At 46.8% G+C, this 21,762-nt stretch overlaps 4 protein-coding genes across 4 annotated transcripts; 3 read left to right on the top strand and 1 right to left on the bottom strand.

Moving 5' to 3' along the window:
* Positions 1-214: 214 nt before the first annotated feature.
* On the top strand, positions 215-929 carry BJ212DRAFT_144574 (uncharacterized protein). The gene is made up of 2 exons (XM_041338149.1): positions 215-866; positions 919-929. Exon 1 carries the CDS (start codon positions 370-372, stop codon positions 760-762), a length of 393 nt encoding a protein of 130 aa, XP_041185790.1. The 5' UTR covers positions 215-369; the 3' UTR covers positions 763-866; positions 919-929.
* A 6,706-nt stretch (positions 930-7,635) lies between these two features.
* BJ212DRAFT_1401353 (uncharacterized protein) lies at positions 7,636-8,183 on the bottom strand. The gene has a single exon (XM_041337330.1). It carries the CDS (start codon positions 7,933-7,935, stop codon positions 7,747-7,749), a length of 189 nt encoding a protein of 62 aa, XP_041185789.1. The 5' UTR covers positions 7,936-8,183; the 3' UTR covers positions 7,636-7,746.
* Positions 8,184-15,679: 7,496 nt separating this feature from the next.
* On the top strand, positions 15,680-15,964 carry BJ212DRAFT_1287828 (uncharacterized protein; the record flags this gene model as incomplete). Its single annotated transcript, XM_041332010.1, has 1 exon — positions 15,680-15,964. A coding segment is annotated over one exon (285 nt), but the record flags the coding sequence as incomplete, so codon positions are not given.
* A 5,383-nt stretch (positions 15,965-21,347) lies between these two features.
* Positions 21,348-21,650, top strand: BJ212DRAFT_1252848 (kinase-like domain-containing protein; the record flags this gene model as incomplete). Its single annotated transcript, XM_041329730.1, has 2 exons — positions 21,348-21,416; positions 21,438-21,650. Coding segments are annotated over 2 exons (282 nt in total), but the record flags the coding sequence as incomplete, so codon positions are not given.
* Positions 21,651-21,762: the final 112 nt, after the last annotated feature.

The raw sequence follows: 21,762 nt of genomic DNA, 5'->3' as shown, positions 1-21,762 counted from the left end.
CTGGCAGGCTCAAACCTGCCTGCTGCCTTCTACTTTTTATTTATTAATCTTCCTTCTCTTCGAAATTTTCGTGACCCTAGGTGATTCCCCGAATTTTTATTTTGCCTGATTTCTATTTTCTAGGTTATCTTCGCCTACTTGGCAAACCGGTGAGCTCTGAGGGCCTAAATCCTTGCATGCATCCGCATGCAATGAAGACAAGTCCGACAAGGAAGCTGGCCATGGGTAGGGGGCATCTGAAAGCGCTTCTGCGCTGCCCTCTCAAGTTTACTCATCCAGGAAGTTTTCTGTTGCAAACTTGTCGGGTTTTCTCGCTCATCAGGGCAGGAAACCTGATAAGGGGAGGGAACTATCTGCTTATTCACCTCAATGTGGAGTAGATTGCCTAGTATATTAGTTTTTACCTTATCTCTCCCATTGTTCTTACCCGCACCTTGCTCATGTGGATGCCCGCACTTGTGCTCATGCAAATGCCCATACCTTTGCCTTGAGTGGCATCAGGGAAATGTAATTCACTATAGTGCTACAGGGCGCTCTGTAGCACAATCCAACCAGCTGATGGAAGGCCCGCCCTTTTGCTCGTGTAGATGCCTGCAATGTTGCTTACCCGGATTCCTGCAACATTGCTCACGCGAATGCCTCCAAGCTGCTACCTCTTCTTTCCAACGCCGCTTTCCTTACATCAAAGCGTCCCCCTGCGGCTCCTACAATTTGAAATCTGAGGTTCACTTCGCTGCGTCGTTCTCACTCCTACCGCCTTAGGAATCACAGCTCACCTCGGCTCTCGCTCGCACAGGTTGGGGCCGCTATTGGGGCCGGGTCGTCCCTTCAGGGCTTCCACCCAAAAACAAACCTGCTTCAATACAGTAAACATTCCCTTTCGTTCTCGCTACTGCTACTCAGACCGATGCACGACAGCAAACACAAAGTCACGAGTGTGCGCATGCCACTCTGCACTGGTCGGCGAACGCATTGAAGCCCTTCCAGCCCTGGTGACAACGACGAGGGCGAATTTGCCAGGTTCAGACAATGGTGTTCTGAGCATGAAGTCAACAAATCTCGCTATACATGTTCATGAGGTTTTGGAAAATTTGCAGTGGAAACAAGCACACCTCGTGCCTACCAGTCGACTTGCTCAGGCTGAAATTGATGCTGCACTCTCCTTCATGCAGGGCTCGATTGGCATCGGAGAGCTCGAACACTTCCCAGGAACGATGGGCTTTCAGGTCTTGAAGGAATTTGTTGCGTCACCATTTCTCCTACGACTTGTAGTTTTACATTGAAATCGGTAAATTCCGTTTGTGGCATTTGAAATTTGAGCCGTTGCTATCATGTACTCACCTTAGGACAAATTACTGCTAGTTCACGCATACAAAGCGACGAATCACTGGTTTCCTTCGACCTACTGTAGCGGAGGCTCGTAACTTGGCGGTAATGAACTCAACTTTGACCGCTGCGTCAATTATTTTTCAGCGCGGCACGGTGTGTTCTTCCCTAATCATCTAGTACTGAGTGGTAATACCGATCAGCTCACTGGATGATAACGAGATGTGATAATTGATCAAGCCCGTCACACGATCTGTCGCCGGTGACATCGAGCCTAAAGTGCACCTATGGCGCTCAAACCATCAATTATGCTACATGCACACTATTTGTATTGTCCCTTCGAGGAGTAAGTATGACCGCCGACCGGTTTATGTACAACTTTAGGATAAAGACTACATCGCTGATTACAGCATCAGAGAGCTTTTTTAATTCTATTGAGCCTTCTTATCATTTTCTTTAAAACGGCGATTCGATACCACTTCATTGAAGGTACATTCAGGATCTACATATGATGACCAGGGGCTGACGGTGGCCAACAATACAATGAGCATCAATACTTGAGTTCCAGAAATGCTACTGCATTGTGCAGAGTGTCCCTGGATGGCACAAGGATGGCAAAGAGATTCTTTTTCTCATTCGAGCTAAACTTCAACATTAACCTCATACCCCACATTTTGAGCGCAGTGTGGCGCCCATGCTCAGCGCTCAGCGTGTGGATGTCAGAATAAGAAAGATACCTCGACAACGTCAGCCGGGGGATTCCGGGTACCGTCACGGTGTAGTGACTCGGAGGTGATTTGCGTGAAGTCCATTCGACTCCATCTTGAGCTTAATTCTTAAGCTGCGGCTAGTATATATATTGCTCCAGTGCCCACATGTCGCTAAAATGGCTACAAAGCACCGTCACTATGGCTTCCACGATTTTGGGTTTTTCCCGATGCCGAAATCATCCCAGGACACTATCTTCTGACCATTATCCATAAGGTGATACTCTCTGCGTATGTGGTCCTGGTCCCTCTCAGGCTGATCAAGCTTCAAGGCCTGTTTGTAAGTAGTCTTTCCTGCTGCAGTCGATGTGAGAGAGAGGAAGAACGCCGTCCTCCATGACCGATTCGATAACATACATTCTGTGAGTCTTTGCCAGTCAGGTCTGTCTGCGCATGCGGCCCTGCATGCAGGTTGTCATTCCAGCAGACAAATCACGGAAGCACGTAAGTTACAAAGGGTCCTCCTGGGACCTGCATCACATACTTAAGTACATATGATAATCAGTCTTTAAATTTCATGGTTTGCATCCAAAGCTACTTCATCTGATGGTAGCATTATTCTACTCATCCCGACTGAGCGGTGAGTTGAGAATTGCCAGTATTTTATAATCTTATGTTAATGATCGCTGGAAAGCCGTGGCATTGGTATCGCATAGTATTGCCATCCTCTGTACCATCTTCAGGCTCGCTTATAGAGCCTGGATGCGTCACCTGTGGTGGGAGGATGCATGGGCGGCATCTGCACTGATCGGAGACGGTGATTTTTTCTTCTGCACTGCCTTGATCAGCAAGCTGACCATATCCCCCTACTTAGCTGTTTGCCTGGCATGTATCTGGCTCAACAGTCAAAGGGCAACTTGTGAGCACCAACTTTATACTCTAATACTGATTGCATGTTCATATCAATCCAAGCCTGGATCCTCACAGTGGCTTTCACCTGTGTCCAATGGTACGTATTATGACTCTCCCAGTAACATTCAGATTTCCGACTCACTGGGATAGGGCTGCACGCATGAGCGTCATTTTCTCCATCATCCGCATCACCAACCACTCAAGCTTCAAGGATCACAGGCAGATCACCTATCTCATTGGAGTTTCCTTCGCATGCATGTGGGCCGCGCTCCTCGCTCATAGGATCACCATGTGCGCACTCCATTCCTGTCACATGGGCAAGTCGATGGCGCTCTCGCTTCTCATCAGTCAGTACCTCTATACTTTGTGCTTTATTGCGCTGTTAGCATCACGATATGGACCTCAAATAACATTTGGGTTTTGCAGCGGACGCCACCGCGGATATTTCCCTCGTTGCTGCACCACTATATCTCTGGAGAAATGTAGGGCTTTCGCAGAGCACAAAGATGCTGGTTCTTTCCGCTTTCAGCGCATCGCTTCTAAACACAGCTATCACCATCCCTTACTCTATAATCCTCCTTAAGGTCCACAACATGGGTAAGATCACGATCATCCTCGCACACGTCAAGGTAAGTACTGTGCATGCTTCGGTGTATGCAATATCTGATGGAATCAGACTGCACTCAGTCTCATCATCTGCGACCTCCTAGTTATCGTTACCTTTGCATATCGCGTATGCTGGAAGGAATCATTTGATCTCGACCAGTCATGTGGGGTCTTCACGAGTGTCGTTTTAACACAGATGCCCTGTACCACGAACACCGGGACGTTACTCACATTAGAAGAAGAGGGGACAGAGACTGAGGGGACGAAGGCGAAGATGGAAGACGCAAGGGTAGTGTATGTCGAAGAGGGCGCTGGTACTGAGTCCTGAGGGATAGCCAGAAACTTGTACACTGTATGATTGATGTCGAGGAAAGTTGTAAATCATGATGGCAGCCCGCAGTATACTCCCCGGCAATATTAATGCTTTGCCCAGTGACTGGAGAGTTGGGGATGTAGGTATCGTGCGATGAGCTTTGAGATTGAAAATGATATTAATAAGCACTTGAGTACCGCTCAGGTAATGGTGATGTAGAGCAGCAAATACCAAGCAGGAGACAGAATAATCTAGCAACCACAAACCCAGTGAAACGAGGGTATATGCAATAAAAAGTATCCAACTCGATGTAATTAAAGCTGAGTAGAGCCTTTTGCCGTGTCCTGCCGAATATAATGGTTTTGTGTACATGCGCGGTTTTTGGGAAGGTTTCATTTAATTTGAGTTCCGAAGGGGGCCTAAGAGATGTGAATTTGGGAGCGACAATGTGTGTGAAACCAAAAAATCCAAATGCTATGTAGCTTCGTACTAAATAACTTGCGCAGCGAGAGAAAATACGAGTCCTATATGAAGATGACGATGCGAGGAAGGCCTGTATAAGATGTTAGTATCGGCAAACGCGAAGGGCCTCCATCCATTTCTACAGCCTAGTCCTGTTTAAATACTGCGCGAGCAAATTAACCCAAAGAATATCCAAGACCAAAACCAAACCAAAAACTGAAAAGACTGTCAACCATGCAGTGGCAATATGATATCTAATACTTCCATTGGTTTGCCTACGAGAGATTGCAGTGCATCTTGCAGACCGCATGAAAATCACAAATGACTCTTTCTACTGCGTGGCCGGCCGTGCACACCATCAACACATAGTCAGTCCGGCAGGTATGGGTTTAGCTCCTATGTATGTAGATCTGTACACAAAGATACATTGAGTAGTGTCTTTTCAAAGTGGGTGACTTCTCACGAGGGAGACCCGAAACCGGAACCAGCATAAACACAATCCATCTTCACATCCAGCAGTAGATGGTCGATCGTCCCTGTTCGAAACCTTTAATACATCATCCTCGTGACCATACAATTACCCTACCAGCATGACAATACAGTCCGTCCTGCTTGTGGTCCCACCACATCACAGGCGACCATTCGTTCACAGGGTTGGCAAGCGTTTGGAGGTGCCCTTATGTGACTAGCTGAGGGCCGCGTGATCGGCGCACGGCGTTGAGACCAGCCAAACTAGCAAATATACCTAGCGCTAAATTTAAGTTCTAGATCTGCATGAGTATGGGGATGTTGTCGCGGCTGTACTTGTGGAATAAATGCAACCTGGGTGTAATTCATATTTAACCCAACCTGTTGAAGCGCAGCAACAACGCCGGAGCCATGGGAGGCGAATGCAAGGCCAGACATACAGTCTATGTCATCGATGGCTTATTCAAAAAAAAACTCATCAAAAGCTTAACGCGAACGACTCACGTAGCGCAAGCTTCAGGACGAGGAGGACAAGCCCAAGCGGACCAGCAAGAGACACCGGGAGTTAGGTAACCCAGGAAAAAGAGTGTCCACTGGTATTACGGATAGCGATAGACGCCGTTCAAGACAAACGTCGTGACTAAACCTTATACAGAACATGGCATAACGAGCCCCCAAAGAGAACGGACGACTTTCTTGATGCCAATAATGACCAGCATGTACTGTGGGCTTCCTCGCTGGACAACTGCAGCCTACACCATACATTGTGTAGGCCCACAGCAACCTCCCTCCATTGTCGGAGGGTGCATGGCTAGTTTTGAGGGGAATGGACTTACACGAGAGTAAGCCAGAAGAGGGTAGAATGTATGTGAAGAATGTAAATCGAGTCTTTCAGGGTGAATTTGTGTACATAGAGCTTAGTGAGTGTCAGAAGATGAAGACGACTTGTCAAGTCAGTCTATTCGCTCCAGCAACTAGCGCGTTGATTGAGCATAGTAAAGTCCCGTGGGAACAAAGTCATTTCAAATTTTATGCCTCTCAAACCAAGTGACACACCGAGGGTGAGCGGCAGGTTCAAGTTGGCTGAGCGATTAACTGACTCTGGAATACATCCATTCAGGTCATTATGGTGGAGCCGAGCAGGGCCAGCAGCGGTGCTCAATATGTTCTTTGTGGAGCTACGAATGGTAAAGCTCCATGAAGGACAAGCTGAGCAACCCTGAGAGACCCACACTTAATAGTCCCTGCCCGGTGGGGTCCCCAGATGGAATTCGCCTCCTTACTCATCTACATATGCATAACAAGATGCTGAACGACCGATACCTAGTGGTCGAGATTAATACCAACATTGGTAAGGTACGAGTTCTTCGTATCGAACCTCAATACTCAATTTGTCATGCATAGCCCATCCATTCTTTGCTGCCTAACAAAAACGGTTCTTTATAGTAGCCGAGTCTTCATTGCATGCAAACCATATATGCGGATACGAGGAGGCTTGTTCGTTAGAACTCGAGGCTCTTTCCTTGTGATATCTTGGAGTTCAAGTTCTGCAGGATTCTTCCTGCGACACAGTGCCATGACCAGCGCTCCTCTGTTCATGCAGACTCCGACATCAAACAAGGGCAAGCGCAGCAATGGAATATACCGGGATTGTGTTGGTTTTTTTAATGGCTAGGTCCCGGTGCGTTCTTCGAATTCTCTACTTTCATCAGATGTCTTACTATCAGATCCTGCTCGTCACCCAGATTCCAATGAGCCCTGGGCCGGTGCCAAGAGTTGCAGAGCCAACAAAACGCTATCACACGCATCGATCGTCGCACAATGAACCAGCTCTATCGAATGCGCGTTACAACAACAGCAATCTGGAGATCACGGCCGCACGATATTGATACCGATAAAGTACATATACTGTCGGTGTATCGCATTTCAAGTGGGAACACGGACCCTGCACCCTCTAGCTCCTCCCCAGCTCTCATCAGCCCTGATGTATGTATGTATTTCCACCCGTCTGTTACAACGATGGTCTTTCATATTGACGTTGATGTTGAACATGCAGGAGTCCGGTCCATTTACCCTCCTCGGCCTTGCCATTCTTTCCGAACGAGCGCATACACCCATGCCACGACAATTCTGCGCTACCTCGAAAGTGAGAAATGATCCCGACTCTGAATCCTTTATGTAAGTGATATAGACTTATACCATTCCGGAATCAAAAACCAGGGATCGTGCCTCAGGACTGACGCATTCGTCATCAGTGCTATCAGCTGTCCCGACTCGCATAATCTCACAGTGTGACTAAAGAGATGAAGAGTTGGAGATGCAGACACCCCATAGGTGTCTTTGTATATACGGACACGGTTATGGTCATCGGGATCGCGTTGGTTTTATATTGTACGCTGGCGCGTTCTTCTCCGTCTCCAAGAGCCACCAGATAGCGTAACGGCATGGATTACACCACACCACACTACATCCAGTACAGTGAACCACTCGACACGCGTATTCGTCGGGTGCGTATCTACTCAGCTTTGATGTATCGTTGAAGCCTTGGCTCATTCTAGGCGTTTAGGACGCGCAGGCAGACACTATTCCTTGACGTATTGCAAAACGAATTGGAGTAGTCGATCCGCAATCGAACTTGAGCTGGAATGAATGTCTACCGAGGTTTAGAAGGGTGCCAGTATTGACAGCAATTACCTGTAATGCAGACGTAGAGTCGCGCAAGAATCCAGCAACCAAAACCCGGGTATACGCAAGAAAACGATCAATCCAACGCACTACCTCCTGCTTTCAGACGGGAACACGAGCCTTGCACGAACAATGAGACTCCAACCCTCCTCTCTCGTGTTTGTCTCCGGAAGGATTAACGCTCTCATTGCGCAACTCCTCGGGCACGAAAAAGTCAAAACAGGCAGTGGCAAGACACGCACCACACATCAATGAGGTAGTGGTGGCTCAGGTACATGGTGCTCCAATAGAGGGCCGCGGCGTGAGCCCAAGCCCATTTCGCGTACTGTGGCTACAAGGCAATGATGAGTGGTGCTTCGAGGGCGGCCCATGCAGCGTGCAAACTGCGGAAAGCGCCAAATACGAGGAGTGAGCTCGCAAAAGTGCGTTTGTAGCCATCCACGCCAAAGAGGTCATCGATGTGACCTATGCTACCTACAGATCCGGGTGTGAGGCCATGTATGATTTCGTACCGAGGTGCTGCGCAGGGAAGGACTGTTTGAGCGAATACACCAATGCAGTTTTCATAGCCAAAGGCTTTGGATTGAGGGGAGGACGACGTGAACTGCAGGGCGGGGTAGAAATTAGTTTAAGCAGAACATGAGGACCCATGAGAAAACGGGTATTGAGGGTATAATAATTGGGAAGGTAATGGAATGAATAGGGCGATTTGCATATATATATAAGATTGGTACCGTATGGAGGGACTTGCATGAGAGTGAGACGAATCCATTCACACTGCAGTACTTGCGCAAAGGTCGCAGCATGGTGAATTCGAAAGGAAAAGTAGCAAAATCACTTCAAATTTCATGCAAGCGCTTAACCGTTTCAATTGTGAATCGGGTGGTTTCTTGTCTGGCGGCAATGCGGTTTTCCTCTTTGTTTGCAGGCGTTGCCCATCCCCATTTCTTAGACCTAGTAATTCTGTTGTCCAATTCATTCCGGGACACTAAATCAATATCACGACGAAACTCCTGAAGAAATACCACAAAGAGACTGATAAAATCTATATGTAGTACAGTACCGTAGTTGATCATTTGGATCGTTTCCTGTGCTAAACATCTCCGCCAGTCGACGTATCACCACCGGCCTGGAAAGACATAGACGTCATGCCTGTTCCCTCGTCGGACATGGCCACGAGCTTAGCGTGATATTCGCGAACGCTGAGGATCAGACGTGGCCCCAGCACAAACATCTGCAATACCTGGGCAATTTGGAGAACAGCGGAATAAAGAGCCGATCCCACAGATGATGAGTACTGTATAAATGATGATGAGCAGAAGGACGCAAATGCTCAGTCGCAGGTTGGCGTACTATGATATTTGTAGACAGCGAGCCTAGTAGGGTGAAGCAAGCTACAACAGCAAAGCTAACACATGCGGAACATCAGCAAAACAAGATGATAGAATCCAATCCATCAAACTCACGCTACAAAGTAAAATGTGTGACTTTCGGTTAATACCGTAAAACAGTCCCTAATGGTCGATCCTGTCGAAGTTTGTCGCAGCTCACGGAAGTGTTTTATGACGATCCAGACTACAAGAACGAAAGCGAGGATCTCCCATATCGCGGTGGATATCATATTCTTGAAACCCAGATTTATCTGGTATATGTAATTTGTGAAAGTACACGTATGGTAGCCCAAAAGGATGTATTCTTCTGTTATCTGTCCATGAGTCTTATGTGCTAGAGAGTTTCGATGATTAAAGCTTACCCCCTGAAACACCAGTGTTTGCCATCACTGTGATCACGCCGGAGGCGATCGTGGAAGCCAGCAAGACTACAACGAGAAAAACGAGCATCTTTGTGGATCGTTGATACATGGCATATATCCGAATCATCATGATAACTTGCATGATATTTCAGTCAAGTCAATATCAGTAGTAAGGTACCACAGGTGAGCTCACCACCCAGCATAGCATTGACAACGACAGGCGTCCATGTCCATATGAGGTAAACGTTAAGGCCTAAAAACCCAGGTTACGGATGTACATTGATGCACTCGATACTTCGAATGAACTTACAGCTGTTGCAGTCAGTATGTCCAACATAACAAGGCGGCTGAGAATATCACTCACTCCTGTGTGAGGGTGCAGTTAACAAATGAATGGGAGGCATCAGTGTAGAAAACCCACTACGTCTGTTATCGAGACTGGGAAGAACCCTGCATGCCGCCAGTTAGAATAAACAAATATGGTGTATTTTGGAACCCAGAATACATACATAGTATGACGATCCTAGTTGTGAGATATGGCTTATTAGTACAGTGCAATGACCACTTGTTAGCCTCAAAACCTACACAGAATATAGTATTACAGTGTAGCGCACCTAGCATATGTTGGAGTCGACTCAGTACAACATGTCAACTGTATTCATAACACTGTAACGTACACAAACATAAAGGACTGTCATGAAGGACCAGGTTTGCATCTGGTCCGAATTAACTGCATTATCCACTCTGTTTCTAATTAGAACCTTGCTTACCCAGATCAGTTCGAACTGTTCAAAAATTCTTAGCGAGACAGCTGCGCCGACGACGTTAACTTACCTCTTGTCCGAATGTTAATGCTTAAATATCGTATAACTATTAATGATACCCTCGATCGGAAAGTATTATTTCGCTCACCCCAGTCGTATACCAACGTGGTAAATGATACAACTGCAACATCAGTCAGTGATGGTGAGATACATCTTCATCCTACTTGCTCTCTACGGACCTATAAAATAGCTGGCAAGATTGTTACTACTGATAAATGGTAACCAAGAGGGATCATTTGAGACCACGGTCATGTCTGAATGGGGCGTATGGAATTTGTGCAGACATACCATTATCCAGCGCTTTTATAGCGACCAGTCTGGATATCTGTTCCTCGAGTGACAATCTTGATTGATCCCAGCAACTGTTGTCAATGAAATAATTGGAACAGGGAAGCAGTTCCATGATCAGAAGCTCGATCAAAGCAAACTTTGTGCATGATTGGGGGATTTCTAGATTTAAATAAATTGTACGAAATACTGTAGAGATACGAACCTAAGTGCGTATCTCTACAGTATTTGAAGGCGCTGAAAATCAGTCGGTGAAACAAATGATGTTCATCAGTGGTCACCTAATCATTAACCTAGCGTAGACAAACTGCTGCCAGAGCTTCATCAGAGATCAAACTGACGGCAACGCTGTCAAAAGGTATTTAGATTCAGATAGCTGAGTCAATGGCGTCTTCCTCACACGGAGGCATATCGATCATTATTCTGTTGCACCGTCCAATCATAACGTAGCAACGTACCACACTATAATTCTCGCAAGGCTATGCTTACTAGGAGGGAAATTCATCAAGATTGTATCAAAAAGCACCTTCATAAGTAAGGTTATATATAGCAGGTGTGCACACCCAATGCACAGTAGGCGTCTACCAACCAGACATTGATAATACTTACAACTCCTCGGTGGAATCCATCAAAGGTGTCCCAACTGCAAGCTCTCGACTGGCTTGATGTTGCACGAGTCGCATCGATCATGCGGAGCTTCATCATACGACCACACTGCTGTTAATGGGATGCAGGCATATGGCATGAGCTCTTTCTTCATGCTCTAATCATCAAGAATTTCACTTGCCTGAATAGTGTGATATATGCACTGTTCAAATATATTACTTGCATCCATGACGATGGTGTAGGGAGGCAGAAATGAGTTATACCAGTATTTCCATAATTCGTTAGCTCATACACATAGCAACTGTATGATTCATAAGGCATCTAACCTTCGAAGAGTGGCGCATCTAAAACGGCCGGTGGGAACGGCGGACTGGTGGGTATGCCTTACACCAGCGCGTTTGCAGACCCAGAGATGCGTTGGAAACACTGGGGGTCGCCTAGACTAGATAGTACTGTCCTCCTTAGAGTCCAACTCTCCATAGGACATGAAAATTGAATTTAAAAAAAATTACACCAGCGCCTCAGGAGCAGAGATAAGAATGGGCAGTGTGCCCAATCACCAGCGCACGGCCTGTTAATACCAACAAGGATCTCTCCGCTGGTCGCCCACATCTGACACATGATACAAGATAGCGAACTGCTTACCCGTCAATTACTGCATAGTATTGGTTTTTTTTCATCAGAAACCTTGCGCCATCCAATATTGGGTCCCCAAGGTCACGAGCAACGTGTAAGGATCGAGATTTGATGTGCGTGAATGGTTCAATGACTAGCTTTGCGTATATGTAGGATTGGTACCGTATGGATGGACTTGCATGAGATTGAGACGAGTTCATCCACACTGCAGTACTCGCGCAAAGGTCGCAGCATGGTGAATTCGAAAGGAAGAGGAGCAAAATCATTTCAAATTTCATGCAAGCGCTCAACCGTTTCAATTGTGAATCGGGTGGTTTCTTGTCTGGCGGCAATGTGGTTTTCCTAGGCCTAATTCTGTTGTCCAATTCACTCCGGAATACTAGATAAATATCACGACGAAACTCCTAAAGAAATACCACAACGAGACTGATAAAATCTATATGCCCATGTAGTACAGTACCGTGATTGATCATTTGGATCGTTTCCTGTGCTAAACGTCTCCACCAGTCGACGCATCACCACCAGCCTGGAAAGACATAGACGTCATGCCTGTTCCCTCGTCGGACCTGCTCACGAGCTTAGCGTGATATTCGCGAATGCTGAGGATCAGACGCGGGCCAAGCACAAACATCTGCAACACCTTGGCAATTTGGAGAATAGCGGAATAAAGGGCACTTCCCACAGACAATGTGTACTGAAGGAGTGATGATAAGCGGATAGACACAGATGCTTAGTCGCAGGTTGGCGCACCATGATGTCTGAAGACGCTGAACCTAGGCTGAGGCAAGCTACAGCAGCAAAGCTAACGCATGCGGAACTTCAGCGAAACAAAATAATAATATCTAAACCACCAAACTCACACTACGAAGTAAAATGCGTGACTTTTAGTTAACACAGTAAAACAGTCCCCGATGGTCGATCCTGTTGGAGATTGCCACAGCTCACGGAAGTGTTTTATGACAATCCAGATTGCAAGAATAAAGGCAAGGATCTCCCATATAGCGATAGACATCACATTCTCGTAACCCAGACTTATCTGGTATGTGTCAGTTGTGTAAACACACATATGGTAGCCCAAAAGGATGTATTCTTCTGTTATCTGTCCATGATTCTTATGTGCTAGAGGGTTTCGATGATTAAAGCTTACCCACTGAAATACCGGTGTTTGCCATGACCGTGATAACACCGGAGGTGATCGTGGAAGACAGCAAGACTACAACGAGAAAAACGAGCATCTTTCTCGAGTGTTGATACATGGCATATATCCGGATCGTCATGATAACTTGCATGATGTTTCAGCCAAGTCAGCATCAGTAAGGTACCACAGGTGGGCTCACCGCCCAGCATGGCATTGACGACAATAGGTGTCCATGCCCACATGAAGTAAACGAAAAGGCCTGAAAACTCAGGTTACTGATGTGTGTTGATGGACCCGATGCTTCAAATGAACATACAGCTGTTGCAGTCGTTATGTTCAATGTAAAAAGGCGACTGAAAATATCACTCACTCCTGTGCGGGAATGCAGTTAGTAATTGAATAGGAATGGGAGGCATCGGTGCAGAACACTTACTACGTCTGTTATGGAGACTGGGAGATACCCTACATGCTGTCAGTGAGAATAAATAAGCGCGGTGTATCTGGAGATACATACATAGTATGGTGATCCTAATTGTGAGATATGGCTTATCAGTACAGTGCAGTGTCGACTTGTGAGCCTTGCAAACTTACACAGAATATAGTATTCCAATGTAGCGTACCTGGCATATGTTGAAGCCGACTCAATACAACATGTCAATTGAATTCATGACATAACTTACACAAACATAGAGAATGGTCATGAACGACCAGCGTTGCATCTGTTCCAAGTCAACTGCACTGTTATCCAGTTCGCTTCTGGTATAAGACCTTGCTTACCAAAACCAGTTCGAACTGTTAAAACATTCTGAGTGAGACAGCTGCGCGGATGAAATCAACCTACCTCTCGTCCAAATGTTAATGCTTGAATCCCATATAAATATTAATGATACCCTCGGAAAGTATTATTTCACTCACCCCAATCGTATATCACCGCGGCAGAAGATACAACTGCAAAACCAGCCAATAATAGTGAGACATCACCATCTTCATTCCACTTGCTCTCTACGAACCCATAAAATAACCGGAATCATCATCATTAACGATAATCGGCAACAGAGTGAGATCATTTGAGACTACGGTCATATCTGGATGGAGCGTATGGAGTTTGTGCAGACATACCACCATCCAGCACTTTTATAGCGTCTGGATATCGATTCCTTGGGCGAGAATCTTGATTGATCACAGCAACTATTGTCGATGAAACAGTTAGAATGGGGAAGCAGTTCCATGATCAGAAGCCCTCGATCGAAGCAAAGGGCATGATTGGGGGATATTAGATTTTAATGAAACGCGTGAAATATTTGAAGGCGCTGAAAATCAGTTGGTACAGCAAGGGATGTTCCAGATCTCATACTGTTCGGCAGTTCTGCATCAGTCTCGTCAGTGGATCATTAGCCTAACATAGACAAACCGCCGCCAGGGCTCCGTTAGAGAGCAGACTGACAGGCAACTTCAAGAGGCACCTAGATCCAGACAGAGCTGGGAATAGCTGAGTCAATAGTGTCTTCGAGGCACCGAGGCATATTGATCACTATTCTGTTGCACCATCCAATCATAACGTAGAAACGTACTGCACTTTGATTCTCGCAAGGCTATGCGTAGGAGGGCAATCCATCAAGATTGGATAAAAAAAGCACCTTCAAAAGTAAGGTTATACATAGCCGATGTGCACGCCCAATGCACAGTGGGCGTCTACCAACTGGACATTGATAATACTTACAACTTCTCGGTGGAGTCCGTCGGAGGTGTTCTATCTGCTAGCTCTCGTCTGGCTTGATGTCGCATGAGCAGCATCGATCATGCGGAGCTTCATCATACGACCACACTGCTGTTGATAGGATGCAGGCCTACAGCATGAGCTCTTTCTTCACACTCTGATCATCAAGAATAGTGCGATATGTATTGTACTGTTCAAATATATTACTTGCTTCCGTGAGACGATGATGTAAGGAGACAGAAATGAACTACACCTGTGTTTCCATATTCGTTGTCTCGTACACATAAGCGTTTAAAACGGCTGGCAAGAACGGCAGACACGCCTCACACCAGGTCATTTGCGAATCCAGAGATGCGTCGGGGACACTGGGGGTCGCCTAGACTAGATAGTACTGTCCTCCTTAGAGTCCAACTCTCCATAGAACATGAGAATTGATTTTTTTTTAAATTACACCAGCGCCTCAAGAGCAGAGATAAGGATGGGCAATGTTCCCAATCATCAGTGCACAGCGTGTTAATATCAACAAGGATCTCTCCGCCGGTCGCCCACATCTGACACCTGATACAAGATAGCGAACTGCTTACCTGTCAATTACTGCAGTGTTGTTGTTTTTTGATCAGAGACCTTACGTTATCCGATGTCGGGTTCCCAAGGTCATGAACAACGCGTAAGGGTCGAAATTTGGTGTGTGTGAATGGTTCGATGACTAGCATATACTGGGTGACGCCTGACGGATCGTTAATGAGGAGGGGTTGAGACGAAGCAAGTGTAGTACTGTACTCAGTTTGTGTATGACTAGTGCTGAGGTGGCTCGGCTATGGCTGGTTCGGCTTCGGCTTTTATTGGTTATGCGGCAGTTTGGTTAGTAATAGACGGGCTCACATAATTTTTTGGTTCGGTTCACGTCAGCCAGCCATGTGAACCAACCTTAAGCCCATTATGTGTGAAAGGCAGCTTGAGCCGGCTTGAGCTGGATGAAACTCGCTTCAGCCAACTTGACCCCAACATGCATGCAACCTCGTCTGTTGGAATCTGACATTTTCCTGTCTAACAATTCTAATATCTTACTGTACTATGAACAAGGTCCCTGCCCGAGTCAATGGCAGATTTAGGGTAGGAGACATGCTAGGATCTGGCTCATATGGTAAGTAATATGTTGTTGTACATGGTTTTTTTTTGAAATTGGGTGCACAATGCACATACTAGGTGTTGTGTACCATGCATGAAACATCATTAACAATGATGATCTTGCCATCAAACTCGAGCCTCTTGTCAACAACTCATCTTCTTTGGAGCATGAATATTGCATTTTGAAGCAACTTGAAGGTGGAGCTGGGATCCTGCATGTTGAGTGGTTTGGTAGAGAGGCAACATTTGACACCCTTGTCCTCGACCTCCTCGGACCATCTTTACATGATCTCTTCCTTGCGCAAAATCGAAAATTCACCCTTCATACCATCCTGAATATTGGAGACCAATTGGTAAGTTGGTTTATGGTGGGTCCTGGCATTGGCAGATGCTAATTTATTTCCCAGCTCTCTGTTGGAATAACAAGCACGCACTAAGCCATCAAACCTTATACCCTTGTCTTGTATGTTCACTCTATTGTCTCATACTTGTGCTTTATGTGCTCTTATATGTTGATTCACCTTTTGTACTTGTGACTCCATTGACTGCTTTGGCCAGTGCCAGGTGTACCATTATGTATGTTTCAGTCTCATTTACCTCTAACAAGACCCATTTTCTCTATTTAATCAGTGTATATTGGACTTGATACCTCAGACGTTCACATCCGCGTGCTCGATCTGAGGTATGACACTTTGTTTTCACACATATTCACCTTTGCTAACTAGTCTTAGTGTATCTGTTCTTAATAGGTGAATATTGATTAGACGTTCACATCCGCGTGCTCGATCTGAGTGTATCTGTTCTTAATAGATCCACGCGAGAAGCTTGTACTAAGCTAAAAGGTTATGAGCCCTGAGCTCTAAAGATTAACCTACACGTCTCACCTTCCCTGCAAAACGATCCATTGCTGCAATGTCCACTGCCGTTCCGGTCACCACTGATACCCTCCCATCAAACGTACCCAAACTTGATATCAAGGGTACAAACTGGGCCATATTCTCATTGCGTTTTCAAGTCGCTGTCAAGGCCAAGGAGTTATGGAGGTTCTTCGACGGGTCGTGTCCCCGTCCAGCCTCACCTGTAAGCGCTACAGAAGTAACTGTCTTAGAAAAGTGGTGGAAGAATGAGAACCTTGCAAAGCACCTACTCACCCAAAGAATCCCCGACTCCACAGCACTGCGCATTCGAAATCTCGATAGTGTCGCATCTATGTGGGCAGAGATTGTACATGAGTACACAGAGAAGGGTGCGTATGTGCAAACCGACCTTCGAACAAAGTTCCTCGAGTCGAAGTGTCCTGCCGGTAGCGATGTACGCCAGTTCTTAGACAAACTGTGCGCAAAATGAGGACGAGTTATCAGCAGTGGGTGTTGACATTGAAGAAAAAGATTACCGATCTACAATCATTCAATCCCTTCCAAACCACCTCGCTAGCTTCGCCTCTGGACAATTAGCTACAGCTTAGCTCTACAGCACCACCCAGACCATAGCCCCAGACATTCTAATCTCTCTCATCATCAAGGAGTCAGAACTGCTAAAATCGCAAGGACAGTCGTTCCGCGCGAGGAAATAACTCCAACCGTGCTTCTGGAGATAATGAAGCAATGGCTTCGACTGGATGCGCCCCAACGTGGACTGGGGTGGTTCCTGTGGCAATAAAGGGTCAAAGAATGGAAAGAGCACTGGCGGGCATCAACGCCCGCCATGCTGGAACTGCAGATCTCGCGAACACTTCAAAGCTGACTGCCCCGAACCAGAAAAGAACCCTGGCAGCAATGCTGGCACCAAAGGTTCTGCCAATGCAGCAGCTGAGGAAGACTCTGAGGATGACGCTGTATTAGCAGTTGACTCTGCCTCATCCTGCTCAATCCCCAGCCTTCTTTCCACCGAGTCGTCAGATGACGATGCTGAAGAACGGTCAAACTTCATCAGCACTAATGAAGATTGGTTTTCGGAGACAGATGAGGACTGACATACCTCATATGAGCGACTGGGAAATGGAACCAGCAGCCATACACAGTGAAAGCGACACAGACAGCTGTGAGGAAGTCGCCACCAAGGTAGCCATTGAGCAAAAAGATGGCGCTGTTGTCGAATTATACGACTCTGGCACAACGAGGCATATCTCGCCATATCATGAGCAGTTCAAAACTCTCACCCCCATCCCGCCCAAGACTTTTGCAGCTGCAAATAAGCAGTGCTTTGATGCAACTGGAATCGGAGAACTTGTCATTGAAGTACCTAATGGTGTAGACGTTTCAAAACTGACACTCACTGAAGTCCTCTATTCCCCCGCTGTTGGATACACCCTCGTATCAATCGGACATCTTGACAAGCTTGGATACTCCGTCACTTTTGCAGATGGCACGTGTGTAATCCGCGATCCCACTGAGGAAGTTGTGGGACAAATTCCCAAGTCCGGGCGTGGGCTCTATCGCGTTGTCCATCAAGCTGATGGTAACAGCACAAATGCTGCGGTGGAGACTATCACCGTCATGGAGCTGCACAAACGCATGGGGCATATCGCCCCATCTGTTGCACGACGACTAGCCGAGAATGGGCTTGTCTCCGGTGTCAAGGTTGACTTATCCTCTGGGGAGACCACGTTCTGTGAATCCTGTGTGTATGCCAAGGCAACACGCAAGCCTGTTGCCAAGGTTTGAGAGGGTGAACGAGCAAAAGATTTTGCGGGAGAAATACACACCGATTTATGGGGCCCCACACCTGTTGCCACCTTGGGAGGACGAAGCTACTATATTAGCTTTACGGATGACAAGACGAGGCTGACTTACATCCACCTTCTTCATCGCAAGAGTGAAGCCTTCTCCGCCTATCAGGACTTCGAAGCTTGGTGCCGCACTCAGCATGACGCCCATATCAAGGTCCTCCACTCTGATAGAGGAGGAGAATACCTGAGCAAAGAGTTCACCAGTCATCTTAAAGCTGCCGGTATGCAACAGAAACTCACCGTACATGATACCCCGCAGCATAATGGGGTAGCTGAAAGACTCAATTGCACACTCCTCGAGAAAGTTCGTGCGATGTTGCACGACAGTGGGCTCCCATGCAGCCTATGGGGAGAGGCCATTCGCCACACAGTATGGTTGAAAAATCGTACCCCTACCAAAGCACTTGATGGCGGTACACCCCTCGAGGCTGCCACAGGCAAGAAACCTGACCTTCGGAGACTTCGTCCCTGGGGATCCACTGTTTGGGTACGTGTTGAAGATGGGAGTAAGCTTGGTGGCCGAGTCGTCGAAGGATGGTGGGTTGGCATTGATGAAAACAGTGCGAATGGATGCAGAGTTTACTGGCCAACCAAACGAACAGTCTCTGTTGAACGCAACGTTTATTGGGATCCGTCCCACGTTGAGTTGTTACATCGTGAGGGGGAGGAAGATAATGACGCACCTAACGCGATTATAACGCCTTCACTACAGATCCCCAAAGAACAACCCAATGCGTCAACACCAACCCCACAAACTCCAAAGGCCCCAAATCCTTCCAAAATCCCTACCCTTCCAGCTTCGCCGATACTCGAGATGGTTGCTAAGCGAGTCCGAAAACCGAGTCAACGAGTGCTTGATATTATCAAGGAAACTGGTACTGTACCTAAAGGCATCCAACTACCCCCAACTGCCGAAGAAACACTGAATGAGGGGGAGAATGTAGTAGAACACCTCATGGCCATCTTGGAGGACTCAGACGATGAACCTTGCTCGCTCGACTATGCCATGGCGCTCGGAGAAAAGATCGCAGAAGCCGAAGCCCTCGAACCTAGCACTCTAGCAGAGGCAAAAGGTCGCCCTGACTGGGCACAATGGGAGGCAGGTATACGAGAAGAATTAGCTACCCTTAAGACAGCTGGAACTTGGGAACTCGCAGACTTACCTTCTGGCACTAATCTTGTAGGCTCCAAGTGGGTTTTCTAAGCGAAGAAGGATGCCACTGGAAACGTCATTCGCCACAAAGCAAGACTTGTCACCCAAGGATTTTCACAGGTCCCAGGTGTTGATTTCTTCGACACGTACGCCCCAGTTGCTACCCTCCCATCTATCTGAACGACTCTCGCACTCGCCGCTCGATTGGACCTAGAACTACACCAAATTGATATCAAGGGCGCATATTTGAATGGAGAACTCACCAGTAACAAAGTCATCTATATGCGCCAACCTCCCGGTTTTGAGTTGAAGGATCACCCAACAAAAGTTTGCCGATTGAAGAAAACTTTATATGGATTAAAGCAGAGTGGAAGAAGATGGTATCAGAAGTTGGTAGAGATATTGGTGGATAAGATTGGACTTACTCAATGCGATGTCGACCAAGCTGTGTTCTTCTCACGCTCCGCATCTGACGAACTAACCGTTGTCGTCGTCCACGTCGACGACTGCACCATTGCAGCGTCCTCCATGGAGCTCATCACCCAGCTGAAGGACAAGATACGCACCTTCGTTGAAATCACCGACTTAGGAGAACTGCATTGGCTACTAGGCATCGAAGTCACCCGGAATCGCGACAACAGAACCCTTTCCCTATCCCAGAAAGCCTATCTCGATTCTATCATTCGTCGTTTCAATTTCGAAGAACTCAAGCCAGTATTAAACCCCATGGAGCCCAGCACAAAGCTTCATTCTGGACAGTCACCAGCCACCGGTGCAGAACACGCTGCCATGTGTCATATCCCCTACCGAGAAGCTGTAGGCTCACTCATGTATGCATCTCTCGGCACTCGCCCCGATATCTCCTACGCAGTAACCACTGTGTCTCGCTTCTCAAGCAACCCCGGCCAAGTTCACTGGGATGCTGTACGCAGAATCTATCGCTACCTCCTAGGAACAACCACTCTGAAGCTGACTTACGGGGGAGTTGAGAATGTTCTGATAGGATACGCAGATGCTGACAGGAGCATGGGGGAAGATCGAAGAGCTATCTCAGGGTACGCCTTTTTGATTGACGGAGGAGCAGTCTCTTGGTCGTCTAAACGCCAAGATATCATTTCACTCTCGACGACGGAGAGTGAGTACATCGCTGCGACACATGCCTCGAAAGAAGCACTATGGCTTCGATCCTTCATCAGACAGATCTTCAAACCACTCACAGAACCCACCACCCTCTTTTCCGATAACCAATCAGCCATCGCCCTGACCAAAGATCATCAGTATCACGCGCGCACCAAGCATATTGACATCAGATTTCACTTCATCCGCTGGATCATAGAGGAAGGGAAACTCTGACTCATCTACTGTCCTACTGCTGACATGGTCGCTGATACTCTTACGAAAGCGCTACCATCACCCAAGGTCAAGCATTTTGCTTCGCAACTCGGATTACGTGCAGCTTGAGGGGGAGTGTTGGAATAACAAGCACGCACTAAGCCATCAAACCTTATACCCTTGTCTCGTATGTTCACTCTATTGTCTCATACTCGTGCTTTATGCGCTCTTATATGTTGATTCACCTTTTGTACTTGTGACTCCATTGACTGCTTTGGCCAGTGCCAGGTGTACCATTATGTATGTTTCAGTCTCGTTTACCTCTAACAAGACCCGTTTTCTCTATTTAATCAGTGTATATTGGACTTGATACCTCAGACGTTCACATCCGCGTGCTCGATCTGAGGTATGACACTTTGTTTTCACACATATTCACCTTTGCTAACTAGTCTTAGTGTATCTGTTCTTAATAGGTGAATATTGATCAGACGTTCACATCTGCGTGCTCGATCTGAGTGTATCTGTTCTTAATAGATCCACGCGAGAAGCTTGTACTAAGCTAAAACTCTCGTCTCTGGAGCATATCCATTCACACAACTACATTCATGGTGATATCAAACTACAAAATACCCTTGTTGGTCGAGGCAATTTGTAGCAAACTGTTTTTATTGTTGATTTTGGTATTACCAAGGAGTACTGGAATACTGCCACCCAAGCCCACATGCCATTTCGCCATGGTGGACATCTTACTGGCACTCCTGCATTTGTGTCAATCAATAATCACCTGGGGGTTGTGCCTGGTTGTCATGACGATCTGGAGTCACTCATATACATGTTGATTTATTTCTTACATGGTTCCCTTCCATGGTTCAGTACTGAACATGAGAACCTCCCCAGCTCTTCCATACTGGCATGCAAGGTAGACACTACCATTGAAGTTTTATGCCTTGGCATTCCTTCTGAGATCACAACTATGCTCA

This window comes from Suillus subaureus, assembly GCF_016647635.1.
Source record: "Suillus subaureus strain MN1 chromosome Unknown BJ212scaffold_131, whole genome shotgun sequence".
NCBI lineage: Eukaryota > Fungi > Basidiomycota > Agaricomycetes > Boletales > Suillaceae > Suillus > Suillus subaureus.
Note: the sequence above shows the minus strand (reverse complement) of the source record. Positions and strands in the feature narration are given on the sequence as shown.

What these genes read in the sequence shown, in the direction of transcription:
- BJ212DRAFT_144574 (XM_041338149.1), top strand. Translation starts at nt 370, where the DNA reads ATGTGGAGTAGATTGCCTAGTATATTAGTTTTTACCTTATCTCTCCCA.
- BJ212DRAFT_1401353 (XM_041337330.1), bottom strand. Translation starts at nt 7,935, where the DNA reads ATGACCTCTTTGGCGTGGATGGCTACAAACGCACTTTTGCGAGCTCAC.